This window comes from Bidens hawaiensis, unplaced genomic scaffold (assembly GCF_021521415.1).
Source record: "Bidens hawaiensis isolate Kalapana, Puna unplaced genomic scaffold, B.hawaiensis_p1.1 tig00061492_1, whole genome shotgun sequence".
Lineage (NCBI taxonomy): Eukaryota > Viridiplantae > Streptophyta > Magnoliopsida > Asterales > Asteraceae > Bidens > Bidens hawaiensis.
In genome coordinates, this window is record NW_027501066.1 from 14,159 (window position 1) to 32,616 (window position 18,458).

The 18,458-nt window shown below is 34.7% G+C and overlaps 1 protein-coding gene across 1 annotated transcript; it reads left to right on the forward strand.

Moving 5' to 3' along the window:
- The first annotated feature begins 6,790 nt into the window (after nt 1-6,790).
- LOC143603377 (mediator of RNA polymerase II transcription subunit 12-like) lies at nt 6,791-17,704 on the forward strand. The gene is given in 14 exon segments (XM_077080185.1): nt 6,791-6,986; nt 8,482-8,649; nt 8,726-8,785; nt 8,946-9,051; nt 9,134-9,202; nt 9,276-9,329; nt 9,499-9,606; nt 9,686-9,835; nt 9,901-10,245; nt 10,334-11,141; nt 11,144-12,524; nt 13,335-15,857; nt 15,921-16,197; nt 17,045-17,704. Coding segments are annotated over 13 exon segments (6,444 nt in total). The 5' UTR covers nt 6,791-6,986; nt 8,482-8,524; the 3' UTR covers nt 17,483-17,704.
- Nucleotides 17,705-18,458: the final 754 nt, after the last annotated feature.

An 18,458-nucleotide genomic window follows, 5' to 3' on the forward strand; every position in this document is an offset into this window, starting at 1 on the left:
TACATGATCGTCCTCATTTAATCCAAAATTTATATCTATTGTAGAGTATGAATTTCTAAACTATTAACTCATAATATTGGTTTTGATTAATAGTTTACAAAATATTAATAAGAACCCCCTGAATAGCTAGTTATAAATTATAATCTAACTAATTCAGTTATATTTTCCCCTGATTTCGGTTTTGTCTCTCCTTTTGAACAAAAATAATTAAGGCTTACAGTTTGAAGAGGGGTGCATACCTCCCGCAACAACAAGATGGAACCATAGGCTTCTTTGTTGGGAGCATTTCGGGAGTCGTTAGCTCAGCAGCTCTCGGAGAGAATTCCATGATTCTATAATGAATCACCAACAACAAACAAACAAAGGCGCAAAATTCATGATTCTCCGATCAGGGGTTACTCCACTAAATGTTTCTCTTGAACGGAAGAGTACCAACGTTTCAGTAGGCCCATGTAGCGATCACATTCTTCAATACTATGCCCAGATAGTATGTCATTACACTTCTACCAAAATTCATTATGTCAATATTGTAAAACGTTACAACACTATATTAAGATAGTCTCAACAATAAAACAACACTATATCAATGTAGTACCCCCTTCTCAAATCATCAACTAATGATAAACAAGTCACATACACTAGCACCACACTAGAGATGCCCTACTCTTATACGAGAGAAAATGAATGATGCTATGCAAATTCTTGATCTCTTCTCTATAGATAAATGCGTTAAAGAGATATTTATATTAAGTATGTATATATTAAATTTGAGTGGCTTCTATTTATAGGCACAAGAACACAACACCTAGCTAGTGACAAGATCCATCGACTGTGGGCGTCCATTAGACACAACCTTAGTCGTGTTTTTGAACATAGTGTAAGGTATTGTCCACTTCTGCAAGCCATTTTCTATGGAGTTGGACCTGTTCTTGAGTTTTCAATGTAACTAGACCACCAAGTCCTTTTGTATGATGGTTCTCTAAATCTCAAAGACATTTATTTAGAGAGCTGGCTAAAATTTATGGAATTTCTTTTGTACAGTATTTTGTAAAATCTCATTTTATAGAAACTTGTATCTTAATGTAGCTTTAGCTGTAACTTCTTTTAAGATTACAACACATCCAATGTTGCATATCCATCATGTGAGCTTCTTGCATTTCTTGAACTTCATACGAACACTTGATAAGCAATGAGCATTTGTTATTGATGTAGTGATTGTTAAATTTTTGTTATGACTTAAGATGGTTTATAATCATCAATAGTAAACAAATATCATTATAAGTCATTTTAATGTAGATCATTATCAAAACCAATGATTAATTAAAGTTGAACTATTGTTTTTCCAACAACTATGTAACCCGTTGCTTCTTAATTTGATTTTTGTGGGGTTATTTTTGTCACTACTTAAGATTTTGATCATTTGATTATTTGTTAATTTGTAAAACTAACTCGAAATAGGAATTTTGTTCGACTCAATTTTTGGAACTCGTTTACTTATTTCTAAACTAGGTTAGAAACCCGTGTATTACACGGGTTTGAAAGTTTAAATCTCATTCATTATCTTATTGTATAATTCTGCTCTTTATATTTCACTAAGGGGTGCTGCTAAGAGTATCTCACCCCTCTTATTTTTACTAAATATACCATCTCCCTTAAATTTTTCATTAACACAAGTCAAACTTTTTTTTGTTTCTTTGTGTCTTTTTGTTATTTTTTATTATTAATATTGTTTTTAATATTTTAGAAATGATTTTTTTTAAATAAAAAATATCACTTTTTTATTAATAATAAACATTTTTTATTATTTAAAACTTTTTTATCTATGATTGTTTTATTTTTTTTATAAAAAGAAAACTGACTTTTGAACTATCTTCATGCTCATGTCACGTCAAGGTAGTTGCTTTTTTAATAGTTTTTACAGATAGTTTGCATTTTTTTAAAAACACAATTCACGTTATGAAAGTTTTCTAATGTAGCTTTTTAATATACATGAATATAGCCAAACATATATCATATATGTATACACACACACACATACATGGACATTGATAATAACAAAATATTATTATTATAATCAAGAAAAATAAGCACAAAAAGAGTGACATATAAAAAAAATTAATATAAAAATAAAAACTTTATAGTTTTTGGTTTGATATTCTAAAATAAAATTACAAAATGTAAAAAAAAAATGTTACAGTGGAGTAATATGTCAAATAAAATTGTTAAAATAATGAAAAGTCTAGGGGAGAGGGTATGACAAGTAGAGAAGGGGGTGGTACGTTTAGTCTCAACATATCTTTCTACTTAACTAACAACTACAATAGTTTCTATTGTTAAATTTTTTTTTACCAAAGTATACAAACCGGGGGTTTAATGATATTGAGGGCGGTTACCGTACATTAATCCCTTATTATCGTACAAACGGTACGCGACACAATCAAGCGTCCGATCAAGTTATTCAAAACACGCGCCTCTTTCTTCAAAAAGGGTTACATCGTCAATTATTCTCTCTAAAATCACTCTCAATAATTAAGAGATCGGTTACCGTAAACTAATCTCGGCAACGAAAGCATACTAATTCAATCAACTAAAACTATCAACTGTTCCGGCGACGAAGCAACTGAAGCACACTACATTCAATCGTAATGAAGATGGATAAAACAAAGAACCCTAACTCATCTGCTTCAACGAAAGAACGAAGATCAAAGCATAAACAAAATAAACCTCAGATTATTAATAAATCAGGTGTTTGTTTATTATTCCTGTAATCGATTTAGGTTTTGGAGAGGTTTTAACAGTTGTTTTCATGAGCGTTTGACAACAATCAGTGGATGTAATCGTTTAGGGTTTAATTTTATGTTAAATTGTATTATTTGTTTTTAATTATTGGTTATTACGTTATCAATTAACCTCTGTTTGTAAGCGTTTGAGATGCGTTTGGGTTTATTTCACCATATTTGTATATCAAGTGTTAAATAACTACTCTTGTGCGTTTGATGAGCGTTTGGTAAGCTTGTTAGTGATAACTGAATAACTGGTTCTGCATATAGTATTAGGCGTTCGATGTGCGTTTGTGATACCTGAATAACATGTTCTTTAACTGGCCTTGTGCGTTTGATGAGCGTTTGTGATAACTGAATAACATGTTCTTTAACTGGCCTTGTGCGTTTGATGAGCGTTTGGTAAGCTTGTTTGTGATAACTGAACAACTGGTTCTGCATATAGTATTAGGCGTTTGATGAGCGTTTGTGATGACTGAATAATATGTTCTTTAACTGGTCTTGTGCGTTTGATGAGCGTTTGGTAAACTTGTTTGTGATAACAGAAAAACTGATTCGTGTACTCAAGAGATCTCAATTTCTTATTTCGTAAAATAAGAAATTGATTTTGATTAAACTAAATATCAGGATCGTAACCGGTTATACGCAAATTACCAAATTTAAATGAGGAATCAAAAAGACAATCGTACCCTTCTCGCTTAAAAATACATGGGATCTCCTCAACCGCTTTCAACTGAATGATAAATGTAGATCGACGCTTGTTGTTGTCGCGTACGGTTTTGTACGATAGGGATTAGCGTATTCCATCTTTTCTCTAATGATATTAATTATTAACCATCCATAACTAATAAAAAATAAACTCGTGTGGCTTACTTCATTCATTTTTTCTAATTCATGTCTTATGTTATAAAATTATAAGCAAGAACAATTGCATATTTGGTTATATCGACAAAGAAAGTTTAATACAAATAAAGTTATAAGCATTTTATAACAATTTTTTTCAGTTTCAAACATGCATTCTTACTAAAGTTATAACTTTAGATTATCTTGTCACATTTTACTCAGCTCCAACAATATACAAGAAACTTTACAATTATAGTGAATTTTATATTTGTGAGTAAAAGTAAAAAAAATGTGTACTGACAAAATCGGTTATTATGTGTTGCGCCGACTGACATGACCCGTCCATTTTGCCATCTATAAGAGAACACAAGTAGCAAATTTGACCCGTTTACTTAAAGGGTCGAATACATGTTGAATTTGCCCAACATGTTCCAAGTCAAACTAAAAGTGGGTATGTTTCAAGTGGAACTTGTTGTGACCCAATACGTAAATCAGAGTAAAAAAAACCAAACCATCATTCCTCCCATATATCAAACAATATCGAGATTCTTGTATAAAAGATAAAACACAAATAAATCATATTATTAAACAACCAACTTTAAAGAAACAAATTATTATTTCAAACTCTCTACTCATGATCTTACAATGATTTTGAATAGAATCAGTTTGCAACACCCATAATTACAACCATTTTCATATCATTTCTAATAGTTAATACTTTATGGTCCCAACTTGCAATATTTGAAATTAAAAAAAAAATAGTGTTGTTCATGTCATAGACAACATAATGATAGTCATCTAGGAATATATGAATTTTGCTTCATGAATATAAATGGATATACACAAACTCACTGTGGTACCACTATATTACGGGGATCAAAACAACTCTATTTTTATATCAGTTTGGCCCGAAACTCTAGTTGATGCAAGTTTGTATAATACATTGACCTGCAAATGAAGTATAATAAACACAATGGATTTTACTATCATTTAACATGTGACATAAAAATTCACATAGTTATTCTCCTTGAGTATTGAAATATGTCACTTTAGCAAAAGTTATCAATACATATAAAAAGGTTTATTATATAGAATTAAAAGTAAAATGTAATCATTTAATATGAACCATTTTTGTATTGATCAAAGTAAAGAAAAATAGTGACACCTTCTGAACAGGTCACTAATAAATTAAAAATGTACAACACGAACTTACACACACTAAAATGAGTTTAAAAATATCTACCTACATTCTTTTATTCTAACTTTTTTTAACTTTATTTATAACTATAAAATCATAGATAAATGATTCTAACTTTTTTTAACTTTATTTATAATTATAAAATCATAGATAAATGATTAATATGATATGTTTAATCATTATTAATTGTTTAAATTATATAGTTTTGTCTTTCAATGTTTAACAATAATGATGCCACTTGGCACAAAAATAGGACAATTAGATGTCATGTGGCACGACAATTATTTTTGTTTATTATAATAGTAGATTCATTTGGTTTGATTTTCGAAGTAAGGGGGTGTTTGAGATTCCTTATTTTACCTCTTTATAACTTTTCATTAAGTTAATAAGTTATAAAAGTGTAACTTATGAAACTTTTCCTCTCATAACATAAGCAATCCCAAACACCTTATTACTTCTCAAAAAGTTTATAAGTTATAAGTTGGTGAAAATTAATAAGCAATCCCAAACAACCCCTAAATCTATTTATTTGGTTTAATTCTAAAGAAAAATGAAAAAAAATATATAATTATGGTCAATTCTTGTGAGTGAATGAGTTTGATAGAATGGATTTCATTCCAATTTTTATCATCTTATTGAACCAAACGTGATTTATTTCCAATTCTAGCTTCACTATAATCAGATTTAATTAATGGACTCCCATGTGCTACTTACTATATGTGACATAGGTTTTCATATCCTAAATTTGGTTGCTTTAAAGTATTAAAGAATATGATGTAGTCTAGTACTTGAAGAAATGGACAATAATATAATAGTTATCAAGGACTACTTTCGTTGTTATAAGTTGATATTATGTGCTAGAAAGTTTTCAAAATTATTATATTTCAACTATTCAAATATTAAGTATTTACTTTAAATTTATCTTTTACACATTTTAAAACATGTAATAATAGTTCTACTTACTTTAATGATATTAATAATAATAATAATAATAGCTTTTTACTCATATCTTCTAACAACAAAGAAGTAGAAGTATAGTTGTGCCCATATGACATTTCTTCGATGTGTTTCATATTGATCTTTTATACATAACATGCCATTTGATCATGGCTCCTCTTTTAACTTTAGAACATTGCTTCTAATAAACAATGATTCTAGCATATATATTTTTTCTATATTTAAAAAATAAATTCAACAATATGAGTTAAGCAAGAGCCATGAGATTGATGAAAGGAACTGGTCAAATTTAGTGAATGGTTGTGCTTTTCAAACACTAATCACTAAGGAAGCAAGCCTATCTCTGGTGCATCATTACTTGACATAATCAAGGCCTATTCAAAAAACCAGAAAAATAGTGGGGTTGAACTTTGAATCCCACATGAAATAGATTGGTTTCTCACATAAACTTTAGCGAGTAGCGGGCTGTTTGAGATAAGGTGATGCCAGAACGAATCGTCTCTGCAACATAAACCCATGCTAAATAAATGCCTTTGCTTTGGATTTGAAAGTCTTTATATTCTCCTCTAAGATGGACACCTTCAAACCTGAAAGCTTCTTGCTGAATTTCCTGTAATTGAATTCCCACGACTTTAATTAGTTTGTATCATTAATGTGTATCCAAGCATATAATTACCTTTTAACCCCTTAAGACTATTTCTTTTTACAAGTAACTATTCAAAATTACATGAAACACATAACACATTTATGCACTCACACACGATACATAAACATCTTTAACGTGATTACCCCTCTCCTATGCACATTCAATTTCGACCATCATCATCAAAAAAAAAAAAAAAAAAAGCTAAAAAAATATACACAGTAAAAATATAATAAAAAATAAAAATAAAAAAGAGGTCAATGTATCTGATATATCTGAATACACACATACAGACACGATTCATCTTCCCCAATTTTTCAAATCCCTAATTTCATCTTCATCTTACACCAATATTATTATTATTATTATTATTATTATTATTATTATCAAATTACAACTTCTAATTATCACATCTGTAATTCACATCGACCACTTGTTCAAAACCCTAATTTCACTAATCAATCACAAACCCTAATTTTCCGTCATCCAACTTACGACAGCTCTGTTCCGCATGTTTCGAACTTGATTTAGGCTTTATTCGTCAATCTTCTGCTCGATTCCAAAGGTATGATTAACTTCCACTCATCTAATCGGTTCAATTTGACTTCAAATTAAGCTAATTTTGGTGTTCGTGTTGTGTATGAGCTGATGTTGTTGTTTCAACAGTTGGGAGTGTGTGTATTGTGATCTGATTGCTTGATTCGGTGATAATCAGTGACTGATGGATTGTAAAACTTACGGTTCGGTTAATAACCAAAATCAATTTTAGGCTAAAATTTTACTTAGAAATACCAACAGATTAAGTTAATTTTGTTGTTGTGTTGTGTATGAGCTGATTGTTTTAGTGAAGTTGCAGTGTTGATTGATTAATGGTTTCTGTGATAATCAGTGACGGATGGGATTGCACATGTTTAATTGATCAAAAATGTTAAACCTTGGTTATAATCATATGTTAGATTTTAGGGCATACACGTATGTTTTTGGTTATTATAATAATTTTCTTTTTAAAACTTGTGTTATGCGTGGACTTAAGAGTGAAGAGGTGAAAACCTAATTATGCTTGGAAATATTGACGTTATTTGATCAGCATTTATTGAGTTGAAAATAACTTTGTTCTAGGTTTATGCTTCATATGTGTTAATCCTATGTTTTTATTTTTAACACGTGGAAAGGCGGTCGATTGTTTTTTTTTTTTTAAATCTTTTTTTATTTACATGGGGTGTTATATTTGATTTTTGAAACTTTAAGACATTTAAAAGAAAAAAAATGTTACTTTTTTATAATGAATAATGCAACATCAACATGGTAACCTATCAATAAGGTAAATAGCTATAATGAGACAAAAAAAAAAGCTCGCGTGACCTAAATGGAACAGTGCTGAAAGTTTGTTACATTTTTATAAAGTTATCTCTTTTTGTTAAGAGGTGAAAACCTAATTATGCTTGTATATCTTTACATTCTTTGATCAGCATTCATCGAGTTGAAACTAAATTTATTCTAGGTTTATGCTTTGTATGTGTAGCTGAGTGCTGTTAACAAGTTTTGATACAAAAAATCGGACTTTGGGCACACGTATGGTGTCCAATTTCTGTTTTTTACTTAATGTCTCGGTGTGGAGAGGATGCGTTTGGTAGGTGATGATGTTTAACTCTAGTTTCATTGGGAAACTTAATTTGGAATTTAAGTTAATACTTTTAAGAGTATTGTATGGATCACTTTATTTATTATATGGATTTATGTTTAGGTATAGTGCATAACATGGTAGTTCTTCAAATGTATCAAATTTTGCCTTTAGCATCATTGTTTGAAATTCAGTTTCTTAGTAGTTCCAACCAGATTTCATCATTTATATCAATAGTTAACCTTGTGTTGACTATGAAAAGGTTAGTTACGTGATATAGATATACTTGTCTTGGAGCTTTAAGGAACTCATACTGTCCCTATGTGTTTTTTAATGAGTAAACACTTGTCAGTGAACTGTGCTTTAGAAAATAGTTTTCATATTTGGAGATGACAGTTGGCAGTATTTAATTCATCGTTATTAACATGGCAATTTGCAGTGATTCAATGTGTGAGACAGTATGCGGGCCATAGTCTGGAGCAATGCAAAGGTATCATGCTACCAACTGCACTAGTGCAGTCACTAACAGTGCGGTTGGTGGCTCATTAGGCAGAGATACTTCTCGAGCTGAGTCATCTGCACTTTCTGCTAACTTTCCATCAAATCGGTATTTATTTGTCATCTGTTAACATATATGCAAATGTATCTTCTGTATTATATTTCTTTCCTGTTTTATCTTACAGACGATCTTCACAACTTGCACCATACAAATTGAAGTGTGAGAAAGATCCCCTGAATTCAAGGTATTTTATATTCTTCTATTTTTGCAATCTGCATGTCAGTAAGTACTTCCACAAGATTTATATTTTATTTTGATATTAGCAGCTTGCTTTTTTTGTACTGGTTTTGCATAAATAACTGTACCTTTCAATTGTTACTGAATTATTATCCTTGTGTTGTTAGGCTTCCACCTCCTGACTTTCACCCGCCAACTACAAACTGTCCTGAGGAGACACTTACAAAGGACTATGTGCTTGCTGGATACAGAGAGACAGTTGAGGGGCTTGAGGTATGCTGTAGGAACTGTTTACAGGTTAATCTGTCAGTGATGCCATATTTTATTTGTAACTGTTTTGAGCGTGCTTTTACAGGAGTCCAGAGAGATATCTTTATCACAGATTTCAACTTTCACCAAGCCCGTTATTCTAAAGTGCAAGGAGGTAAATATTTTACAATTTTGAGTCTTTTCAGTTTTCACATTATTCTGACTTGAGACATTATACTATTCTGTAGGCAATCAGAAAATATTACAGAGCAATCAATGAATCTCGTGCTCAAAAACGCAAGGTATTAATTATGCCTTATGCTTCCATTTGTGATATGTACTGCAATCTATATAATGTCCATCTGTGATATGTACTGCAATCTATATTATCTATATAATGTTACTACTTCAGCCAGTTATATATTCATATAACGTTTAAATTGAATGCTTGAAGTATATTTATGTATGCAGGCTGGTCAAGTTTATGGTGTACCCCTTACTGGTAATTTATTGAGTAAGCCTGGTGTTTTTCCAGAACAGAAAGCCAGTGGCGATGATTTTCGGAAGAAATGGATCGAGGTTTGTTTTTTGGTTATTAGTGAGATAACTGATTTTTATCTTACTACTCGTCTTTAAAAAACTTTTTGATACATTACAGGGTTTGTCTCAACAACATAAACGTTTGCGGTCACTGGCGGATCATGTTCCTCATGGTTATAGAAGGAAAACACTTTTTGAAGTTCTTATTAGAAACAACGTGCCATTACTAAGGGCAACTTGGTTTATCAAAGTAACATATCTTAATCAGGTACAAGTTATTATTACACATGTACCATACTCTTCGTATATTTATATATTCATTTATATATGCAGATTCGACCCGGATCTTCTAGTACGTCTTCAGGGTCACCAGATAAAACTCGGCTTTCCCGCTCAGAACAGTGGACAAAAGATGTTATTGAGTATTTACAGCAACTTGTGGATGAATTTGTTCAAAAGACAAATTCCCATTCTACCCTCCATGTTAAAGACCGATCACCTCAGTTTGCTTATGGTGGGTCCATCCAACACAAGAATGACTTGGTGTCAGCGGTTGATGGTGAGGAACCATCTTTGCATTTCAAGTGGTGGTATGTGGTTCGACTCATACAGTGGCACTATGCAGAAGGGTTGCTTCTCCCTTCTTTAATCATTGACTGGGTTCTGAATCAACTGCAGGTAATGACTCTAAACAAGTTTGGGTCAAGCCAGTTTTTATGACCCGTTTCTTTTCAATCTAAAGAAATGAACTTTTTATTACTTGCAGGAGAAGGAATTACTTGTGATATTGCAATTGCTACTTCCTATCATATATGTTGTTATAGAAACTATGGTTTTATCACAAAATTACGTTCATACCCTTGTGGGAATAGCAGTTCGGTTTATTCAAGAACCGTCTCCAGGTGGTTCAGATCTCGTGGATAACTCAAGGAGGGCGTACACTATCTCGGCTTTGGTTGAAATTCTTCGGTATTTAATACTCGCGGTCCCCGATACTTTTGTTGCCCAAAATTGCTTTCCGCTTCCTTCGTGTGTGGTTACAAATGCAGCAAATGATGGTAGTTTAATCACACGGGTAACTGGTGAAGGTGGGAATAAAGGGCAGCAGCAGTTATCCTTTAACTCGGTTGTTTATTCAGTTCAGAAACGTGCAATCAATCTTTCAAAAACTGCAAAACCGGGCTATTCGGGTCATAATGTGGCGAAAGCACTACATGAGCTAGATAAAGCTCTTATACATGGAGATATTACGGTTGCTTATAAGTGTATGTTTGAGGATTTTGGTGATGAAACTATTTATAAAAGGTGGATTGCTGATGTCAGCACGTGTTTACAGGCGTCTCTGAAGTGGATTGGTACAGCACGGTCTTCATTCATGTGTTCTGTGTTTTTTATTTGCGAGTGGGCCACTTGTGATTTTCGGGATTTTCGAGTTGGCCCGCCTCATGGTATTAAATTCAGTGGGAAACGAGACTTTTCTCAGGTATATGTTGCCACTCGGCTTCTAGAGATGAAATTAAGAAACATGCGAAGTTCAAAGTCAAAACATGGCGTTAGAAAAGTCAAAGACCTGTCACATTTTTTCAAAGTCCAGGACCGTTACATGATATTGTTGTGTGCTGGATTGATCAACACCAAGCCCAGAATGTGGAAGGTTTTAAACGTGTTCAATTACTCATAAATGAACTCATTCGATCAGGACTTTTCTATCCTCAGGCATATGTGAGGGAACTTATTGTTAGTGGAATCATGGCTTGGAGTGACTCGGTGGTTGACTTTGACCGAAAGAGGAGACACTATAAACTCTTGAAACATCTTCCCGGTTCATACATTCAAGGTGCACTCCAAGAAGCACAAATCGCGGAAGCATCTCTTATATCTGAAGCCATGCATATTTACTCAAACGAACGCCGTCTCTTGCTTCATGAACTTGTTGGCCACCCAAAAAATAATACTGTTTCAAATAAGCAAAAACACCATCAAAAGTTTGTAAAGGATCCGTGGCAAACGCTTCCATCACCATCACCAGGATTCGATTCGTTATCGAATAAAAATGCCAATAAAAAGATTGAAGAACTAATGGATTCTATTGTCGTTCTGCTTCATTTTTCAAGTTCCCATTTTACCCCTGACGAGTCCCAGGGTGTCAAACGACCCACTGGGTCAATGGTGACCAGTGAAGGAACACCTGGATGTGAAGAATGCAGACGAGCTAAAAGACAAAAGGTAGAAGAAAAGAGTCCATCTCTCTCTGATGATGAAGACATTTGGTGGGTCAAGAAGGGTGTTACTCTTAAGTCAATGGAGCCTTTTAGAGCAATTGAGCCACCTGTCAAACCAGTCAAACAAGCCACACGAGGCAGACAAAAGACAGTCCGCAAGACTTCAAGTCTGGCTCAGTTAGCTGCTGCCCGAATTGAGGGTAGCCAGGGTGCATCCACTAGTCATGTATGTGATAGCAGAGTAAACTGTCCTAACCACCGAAATATTAACGGTAACGAACCCGATGTTTCAAAAACATCCGATTCAGTTAAAGCCGCTCATTTGGGAGATGTTTCTTCCATTGGGAATGCTCTGAAACGGGCACCATTAGATGAGAAACGGGTCGTTGTCGTGTGGTTGATGGATACAGTGAGGCAGCTTGTTGACGAGGCTGGTAAGGCTACTGAGACAGCACCGAAAGTTGGGCATTTTGGTAGGAATTTGTCTCCGGTTGATGATAAAGGGTTGACAAAATGGAAGCTTGGTGAAGATGAGTTGTCAACCATCTTGTACCTAATGGATGTGTGTGATGATTTGGTTTCTGCAGCCCGGTTTCTTGTTTGGTTATTGCCTAAAATTTCTATCAACCCGATTCCTACAGTTCATAGTGGAAGGAATGTTATGATTGTACAAAGGAGTGTTGAAAATCAATCATGTGCGGTTGGGGAGACGTTTATTTTGTCATCTCTCAGAAGGTTCTCTCTTTTTACAATACGGGTTGGGTAATGGTTCAAAATGGGTCCAGATTGAAAAAAGGTTCTTTTTATAACGAACAGGTTTGCAAACGGACTTGGTGGCTAGGCCTGCAAACAAACAGAACGAACACGAACGTAGCATGTTTCTGTTTGCTCATTTAAAGCTAAACAAACGATTGAGCACGAACAATCAAACAAACGGTTTATTCTTCGTATGTTAAGAAAGTTAGTGTGTTCGTGTTTGTTTATTTTAATTTGTTACTAAACGAACAGTTCACGAACGTTAGTGAATGAACATAGCTTAATACTAACATAAGTATATTAGGCCTAAAAATTTGTTAAAACTAGACTAAAATATAATAGGCCAAACAAATTTAGATGATTATGTGAATAAATGAACTTAAATGTAAATTAATACACATAAGTGTACGTAATGAACAAGGATTAATGGACATAAAGGAACGAATGTTCACGAACCTAAATGAACGAACAAGACATGTGTTCATGTTCTTTTGTTAAGCTAAATGGACAAAAACATTTGTTTGTGTTTGGTTTGTTCACAGGCCTAGTGGTGGCTCGTATGGCTGAGCTGACCCACTGACTTCTTTATCGACTTTTATATCTTATTTTAAAACAAATTTTTATAGGTAATTAGGTACTTATGATTATAGAAACATTTTTATATTACAATAGTTATCTAAATAAGTACCTGATTACCTTGAATATAACAGTTTTGGAGGTTGTAATGCTGTATGCGTTAATTTTATATTGTAAAGATTCTTGATATGAATTATTAAACGTTTTGTGCAGGTATGAGAACATACTTGCTGCAGCCAATCTTATACCAGAAACATTATCCTCCATGATGCATCGTGCTTCGGCAGTTATGTCATCTAATGGACGGGTTTCTGGTTCAGCGGCTCTAGTCTTTGCCCGCCAGATGTTAAAGAAATATGGCCACGTGGCAACTGTTGCTGACTGGATAAAAACCTTCAAGACCACAGCTGATAAAAGACTTGTTATGGAACTTGAATCTGGAAGATCATCAGATGGAGAATTTGGTTTCCCACTTGGCGTTCCCGCGGGGGTTCAAGATTTTGATGATTTTTTACTTAAAAAAGTAACCGGTGTTCGTATTTCACGGGTTGGGGTAAGCATGCGCGATACAGTTCAAAGGGTTATAGATGAAGCATTTCCTGTTTTTCATGGTCAAGAAAAGAAGGCTTTTACAATGAAAAAACCGACAGTTGAAAAACTTGATGACGTGTACCCGATAGCCCAACAGGTTGTAAAAGGGCTGTTGGATTGCATGAGACAAACGGGCGGGGCGGCCCAAGAAGGCGACCCGACTTTAGTAGCGTTTGCGGTTTCTGCCATTGTTAGTAATATTGGGCAGGTGATTGGTAAGATTACCGACATAACCCCGGCTTCATTAAACTTTGCACGGCACGTTTTACGGGTCCATCTCACATGTCTGTCACTGCTAAAAGATGCACTTGGTGAACGTCAAAGTCGGGTTTTTGAAATTGCTCTTGCAACTGAAGCTTCTTCTGCATTAACCCAAGTTTTCTCGCCTCCAAAAACCTCCCGTGGTCAACTACAACTTTCACCCAAAACACGTGACTCGATGTCGGAAAACCCGATGCTTTCAAAAACTGCTAAAATGACAGGTGCGGTTTCTGCACTTGTTATTGAAGCTGTTCTTCAAGGTATAACTACCCTTGAACGAATGGTAACTGTTTTGAGATTAAAAGACGGGATAAATGTGATACAGTTTATAAAGAGCACACGGTCTAATTCAAACGGGAATGTACGGTCTATAAGCGATTTCAAAACTGATAATTTGGTTGAAGTTTCAGTTCATTGGTTTAGGGTTCTTATTGGGAACTGCAGGACCGTTTCCGATGGCTTTATAGTCGAGCTTTTGGGTGAATCTTCCATTTTAGCGTTAACAAGACTCCAAAGAATGCTTCCTATTGACCTCGTTTTTCCACCTGCTTTTGCAATTTTAGGATTTTTGGTATGGAGACGGTTCATTCTTAATGCAAACGTTATGGTCCGTGACAACATTTCACAGTTATTTCATTCTTTAAAATCGGCTTTTAGTGATGCTGTAAAGCATTTGCCTTTTCGTGATGTATGCATGAGAGAATGTGCTACTTTATATGATCTTGTAGCAGCGGACACTAGTGACTCTGAGTTTGCTGTCATGTTGGACACAAGTGGGCCGGATACTCATTCAAAAATTTCTGCTTTTGTCCCTCTACGAGCCCGAGTCTTTCTAAACTCCATCATCGATTGTCAATTACCAAACGAAATCATTTCTCACGATGACATGAATCGAGCTTCCGGGCACACTGATTTAAATGAGACGAAGCTTCTTGATAAGATTGTTCATGTTCTTGACACTTTGCAGCCAGCAAAGTTTCATTGGCAATGGGTTGAGCTTAGACTGTTATTAAACGAACAAGCCCTAATTGGAAAACTTGAAGCCCGTGACACTTCGTTAGTAGATGCTTTAAGATCATTATCACCAAACAATGAAAGTGCTGGGACTTCCGAGAATGAAAATAACTTTATTCAGATGGTGTTGACCCGACTGCTGGTGAGACCGGATGCTGCTCCTCTTTTTTCAGAGGTAGTGCACCGTCTTGGGAGGTTGTTAGAGGATGGTGTACTTCAGCAAGCAAAATGGTTTTTAAGAGGTCACGATGTTCTATTTGGTCGGAAATCTATCCGTCAACGGTTAATTAATATAGCCGAGAGCAAAGGCTTGTCAACCAAGATTCAGTTTTCAAAACCTTGGGGTTGGTGTGGTTCATCTTCAATTCCAGGGCCCGTTAAAAAGGGAAACAAGAGGAAGTTTGAGACGGTTTCTTTTGAGGAAGGTGAGGTAGTTGATGATGGAAACGGGCCTGACACAAAACAACATGCTTCTAGAACATTCGGTCCAGGTTCAGATGTTGAAGCCTTTATAGTTAGTCAACAGCACGTGACTGAAAAAGCGTTAATTGAATTACTTCTTCCGTGCATTGACCAAAGCTCTGATGACTCACGGGTTACTTTTGCTAATGATATAATTAAGCAGATGAATGATATTGAACAGCAGATAAGTAATGTTACTCATGGAATTAATAAACAAGCGGGCTCCATTGAAGGACCTGTGCCTAAGGTGAATACCCGTAAGGGTCTAAGAGGAGGTAGTCCTGCATTGGCTCGACGTCCCGCAGGACCCGTTGAAATGATGCTGCTGTCCCCGTCTGCGTTACGGGCTTCAATATCATTGCGTTTACAGCTACTTCTAAGATTACTTCCTTCAATCTGCGCCGATGGGTAAGTCTTGATAGAGGTTTGTTAACTTTTCGTTTTTATAAACTCATGTCTTTGATTTGTCAGGGAACCATCATTCCGTAACGTGAGGCACATGCTAGCTTCGGTGGTCCTTCGTCTTCTTGGAAGTAGGGTTATTCATGAGGATGCAGATCTTTGTAATCCAACTTCTGCAACCGCTGATCTGGGTGAAAGTCTCTATGATCGTTTATTATTGGTTCTACATGCACTCTTGAGCACCTCAAATCCCTACTGGCTCAGGTCAAAGTTTAATTCTAAGTCTACCCCTGAAGGTTCTAAGGACTCGAGTTCGTATGATCGTGATGTTGCAGAAAGTTTACAGGTTTGTATATTGTAAAATGACAACAATACCCTGTTTTTTTCTTACATCTGATTATCACCTTTTGAAATAGTTATACAAGGGTGTTTTTGTCTTCTAAAAACATTTTATCAATAAGCATGTTTAATTACTTCGTTTAGGCTTGTAAACAAACTGAACGTTTGGTGGGGGAAATCCGTTTATGTTTGGTTAGTTACGTTTGAACAAAATTTTTTGTTCTTTTAGTTAAACGAATGAAGATGAACACATGTCTTGTTCGTTGGTTTACGTTTGTTCAGTTATGTTTGTTTGTTTGTTTACGTTCATTTATGTTTGTTAGTTACGTTTGTTTAAGCTTGTTTGTTTGCATTTGCCGATATATTCATTTATTTATTGGGCCCATTACAATGTAGTATAGTTTTTGTAACCTTCTATGCCCACCTCATTGTTGTTCACATTTACTATTGAATGGTTTTAGCCTAGTTTTGTTAGTTCATCGATTTTCAGTTACGTTCATTTATACTGTTTGTGAAACAACACATCATCATCATCATCATCATCATCATCGTACTCAGTATATCCCACCAATAGCAAAGCTATGTTAGGGTCTGAGGAGGGTAAGATGTAGACAGCCTTACCTCTACCCCATAGGGATAGAGAGGCTGCTGTTTGGTTAAAGTTAAGTGAGCAAATACGGACATGTTTCGGTTGTGTTTGTTCGGTTCGTTTAAAAGCCTAGCCAAGTTTTGAATTGGCAAATACTTAATAATGCTATACTATCAGTACATTTCATTTGTATTAGTTACGCATTGATAACAATAGTTGCATTTAACTATCTTAATTTGATATAATTTTTTTTTAAATGGTACAGAATGAGTTGGATGGCATGCAGTTACCAGATGCAGTCAGATGGCGGATTCAAACCGTCATGCCAGTCGTTTTCCACACTGCAAGATTCTCAGTCTCGTGCCAGCCGCCTAACGTTCCGCCTTCCGCCCTAAACTTTCTACAACCGAGTGTATCACTTCCCGGGCCACATTCTGGAAATCTTAGAAATAGTCAGCGTGCCATCTCAAACGGGCCAGGAAAGTCCAGCAAGCCCGTAGCTTCTCAACCCGATTCTGACATAGAGATTGACCCATGGACCCTTTTGGAAAACGGAGCAGGATCCGGTCCGTCTTCCATAAACGCAGCTGCAATTGCGGGAACCGATCATGGTAATCTCAAGGCGTCAAGCTGGCTCAAGGGTGCGGTTAGGATTAGGAGGATGGATCTGACTTACATCGGTGCCATAGATGACGACAGCTGATTGTAACTTCCCAAAAGTCAAAGTCAAACCCAGTTTCAGGTAATCATTAACTTGTAAAACTACCATTTTGGGTCAGCCTCCTAACCAGCAACAAGCAGTTTTTGTGGTCGATCTTATTCTTTTTGGCTCAGTCCTGAACTGTACGGTTCGGTGATTTGTTGTATATATAGGGATATCATTTGACCTACTCAAACAACAATATGTGTAAAAGAAAAAGAAAAATGGTCAGCAGTTGTCTGTTTTGTTGGATGCTTTAGGAATGCTGAGCTGGATAATATTTATATCTTGCTCTCACATACACCTGTGTATTACTGTTGTTTGATCAGGTAGAATCTAGAGCAATAAACTTGTATTACATGTAGTGAAAGTTGACTTTGTATTCGGATTTGACTATTTTTGCTCTAGATGTTTTGTGCTTTGTTTCATGAATGTGGATGTATCACATGTTATTAGATGTCATATTTCTGTAGCAAGTAATGACATTGTTTTAACTGTCTGACCGAATGTACGGAAACAGAGAGATGATTGTCTTTTTTTAGTTATCGTTTTGATTTGAGAAGAATTACATGGGATTTTGAAGACATTGTTGTTAAACTCTAGTAGCAAGTTTTTGTTACAGATTCTGGATTATATTTTCAAGTTCTTGTGTCCCATTATAATTTTGAGAATTTTTTTTAAAGGTTTTAAAAAAATAAATCAACTTTTTCTTGTTGTCTTAATTTTAACTTGCATTTTCATTGCAATTTTTTACTTTTTTTTTATATTTATTTTTTTGTACTTGTGTTTCAATTTGGTATTCTTTGCAAATGCCATGTGTCCATTTTCTGTATTTTCTATTATTTCTGCATCTTTTTCGTTCTTTTTTTTATGATTTTATATAAATGTACTTTATTTATTTTTATTCAAGCTCTATATGTTCCGAAAAGCTATTTGCAGATTTGAAGTTCAGATTCTATTTTTTCTTCAAGAACTGAAA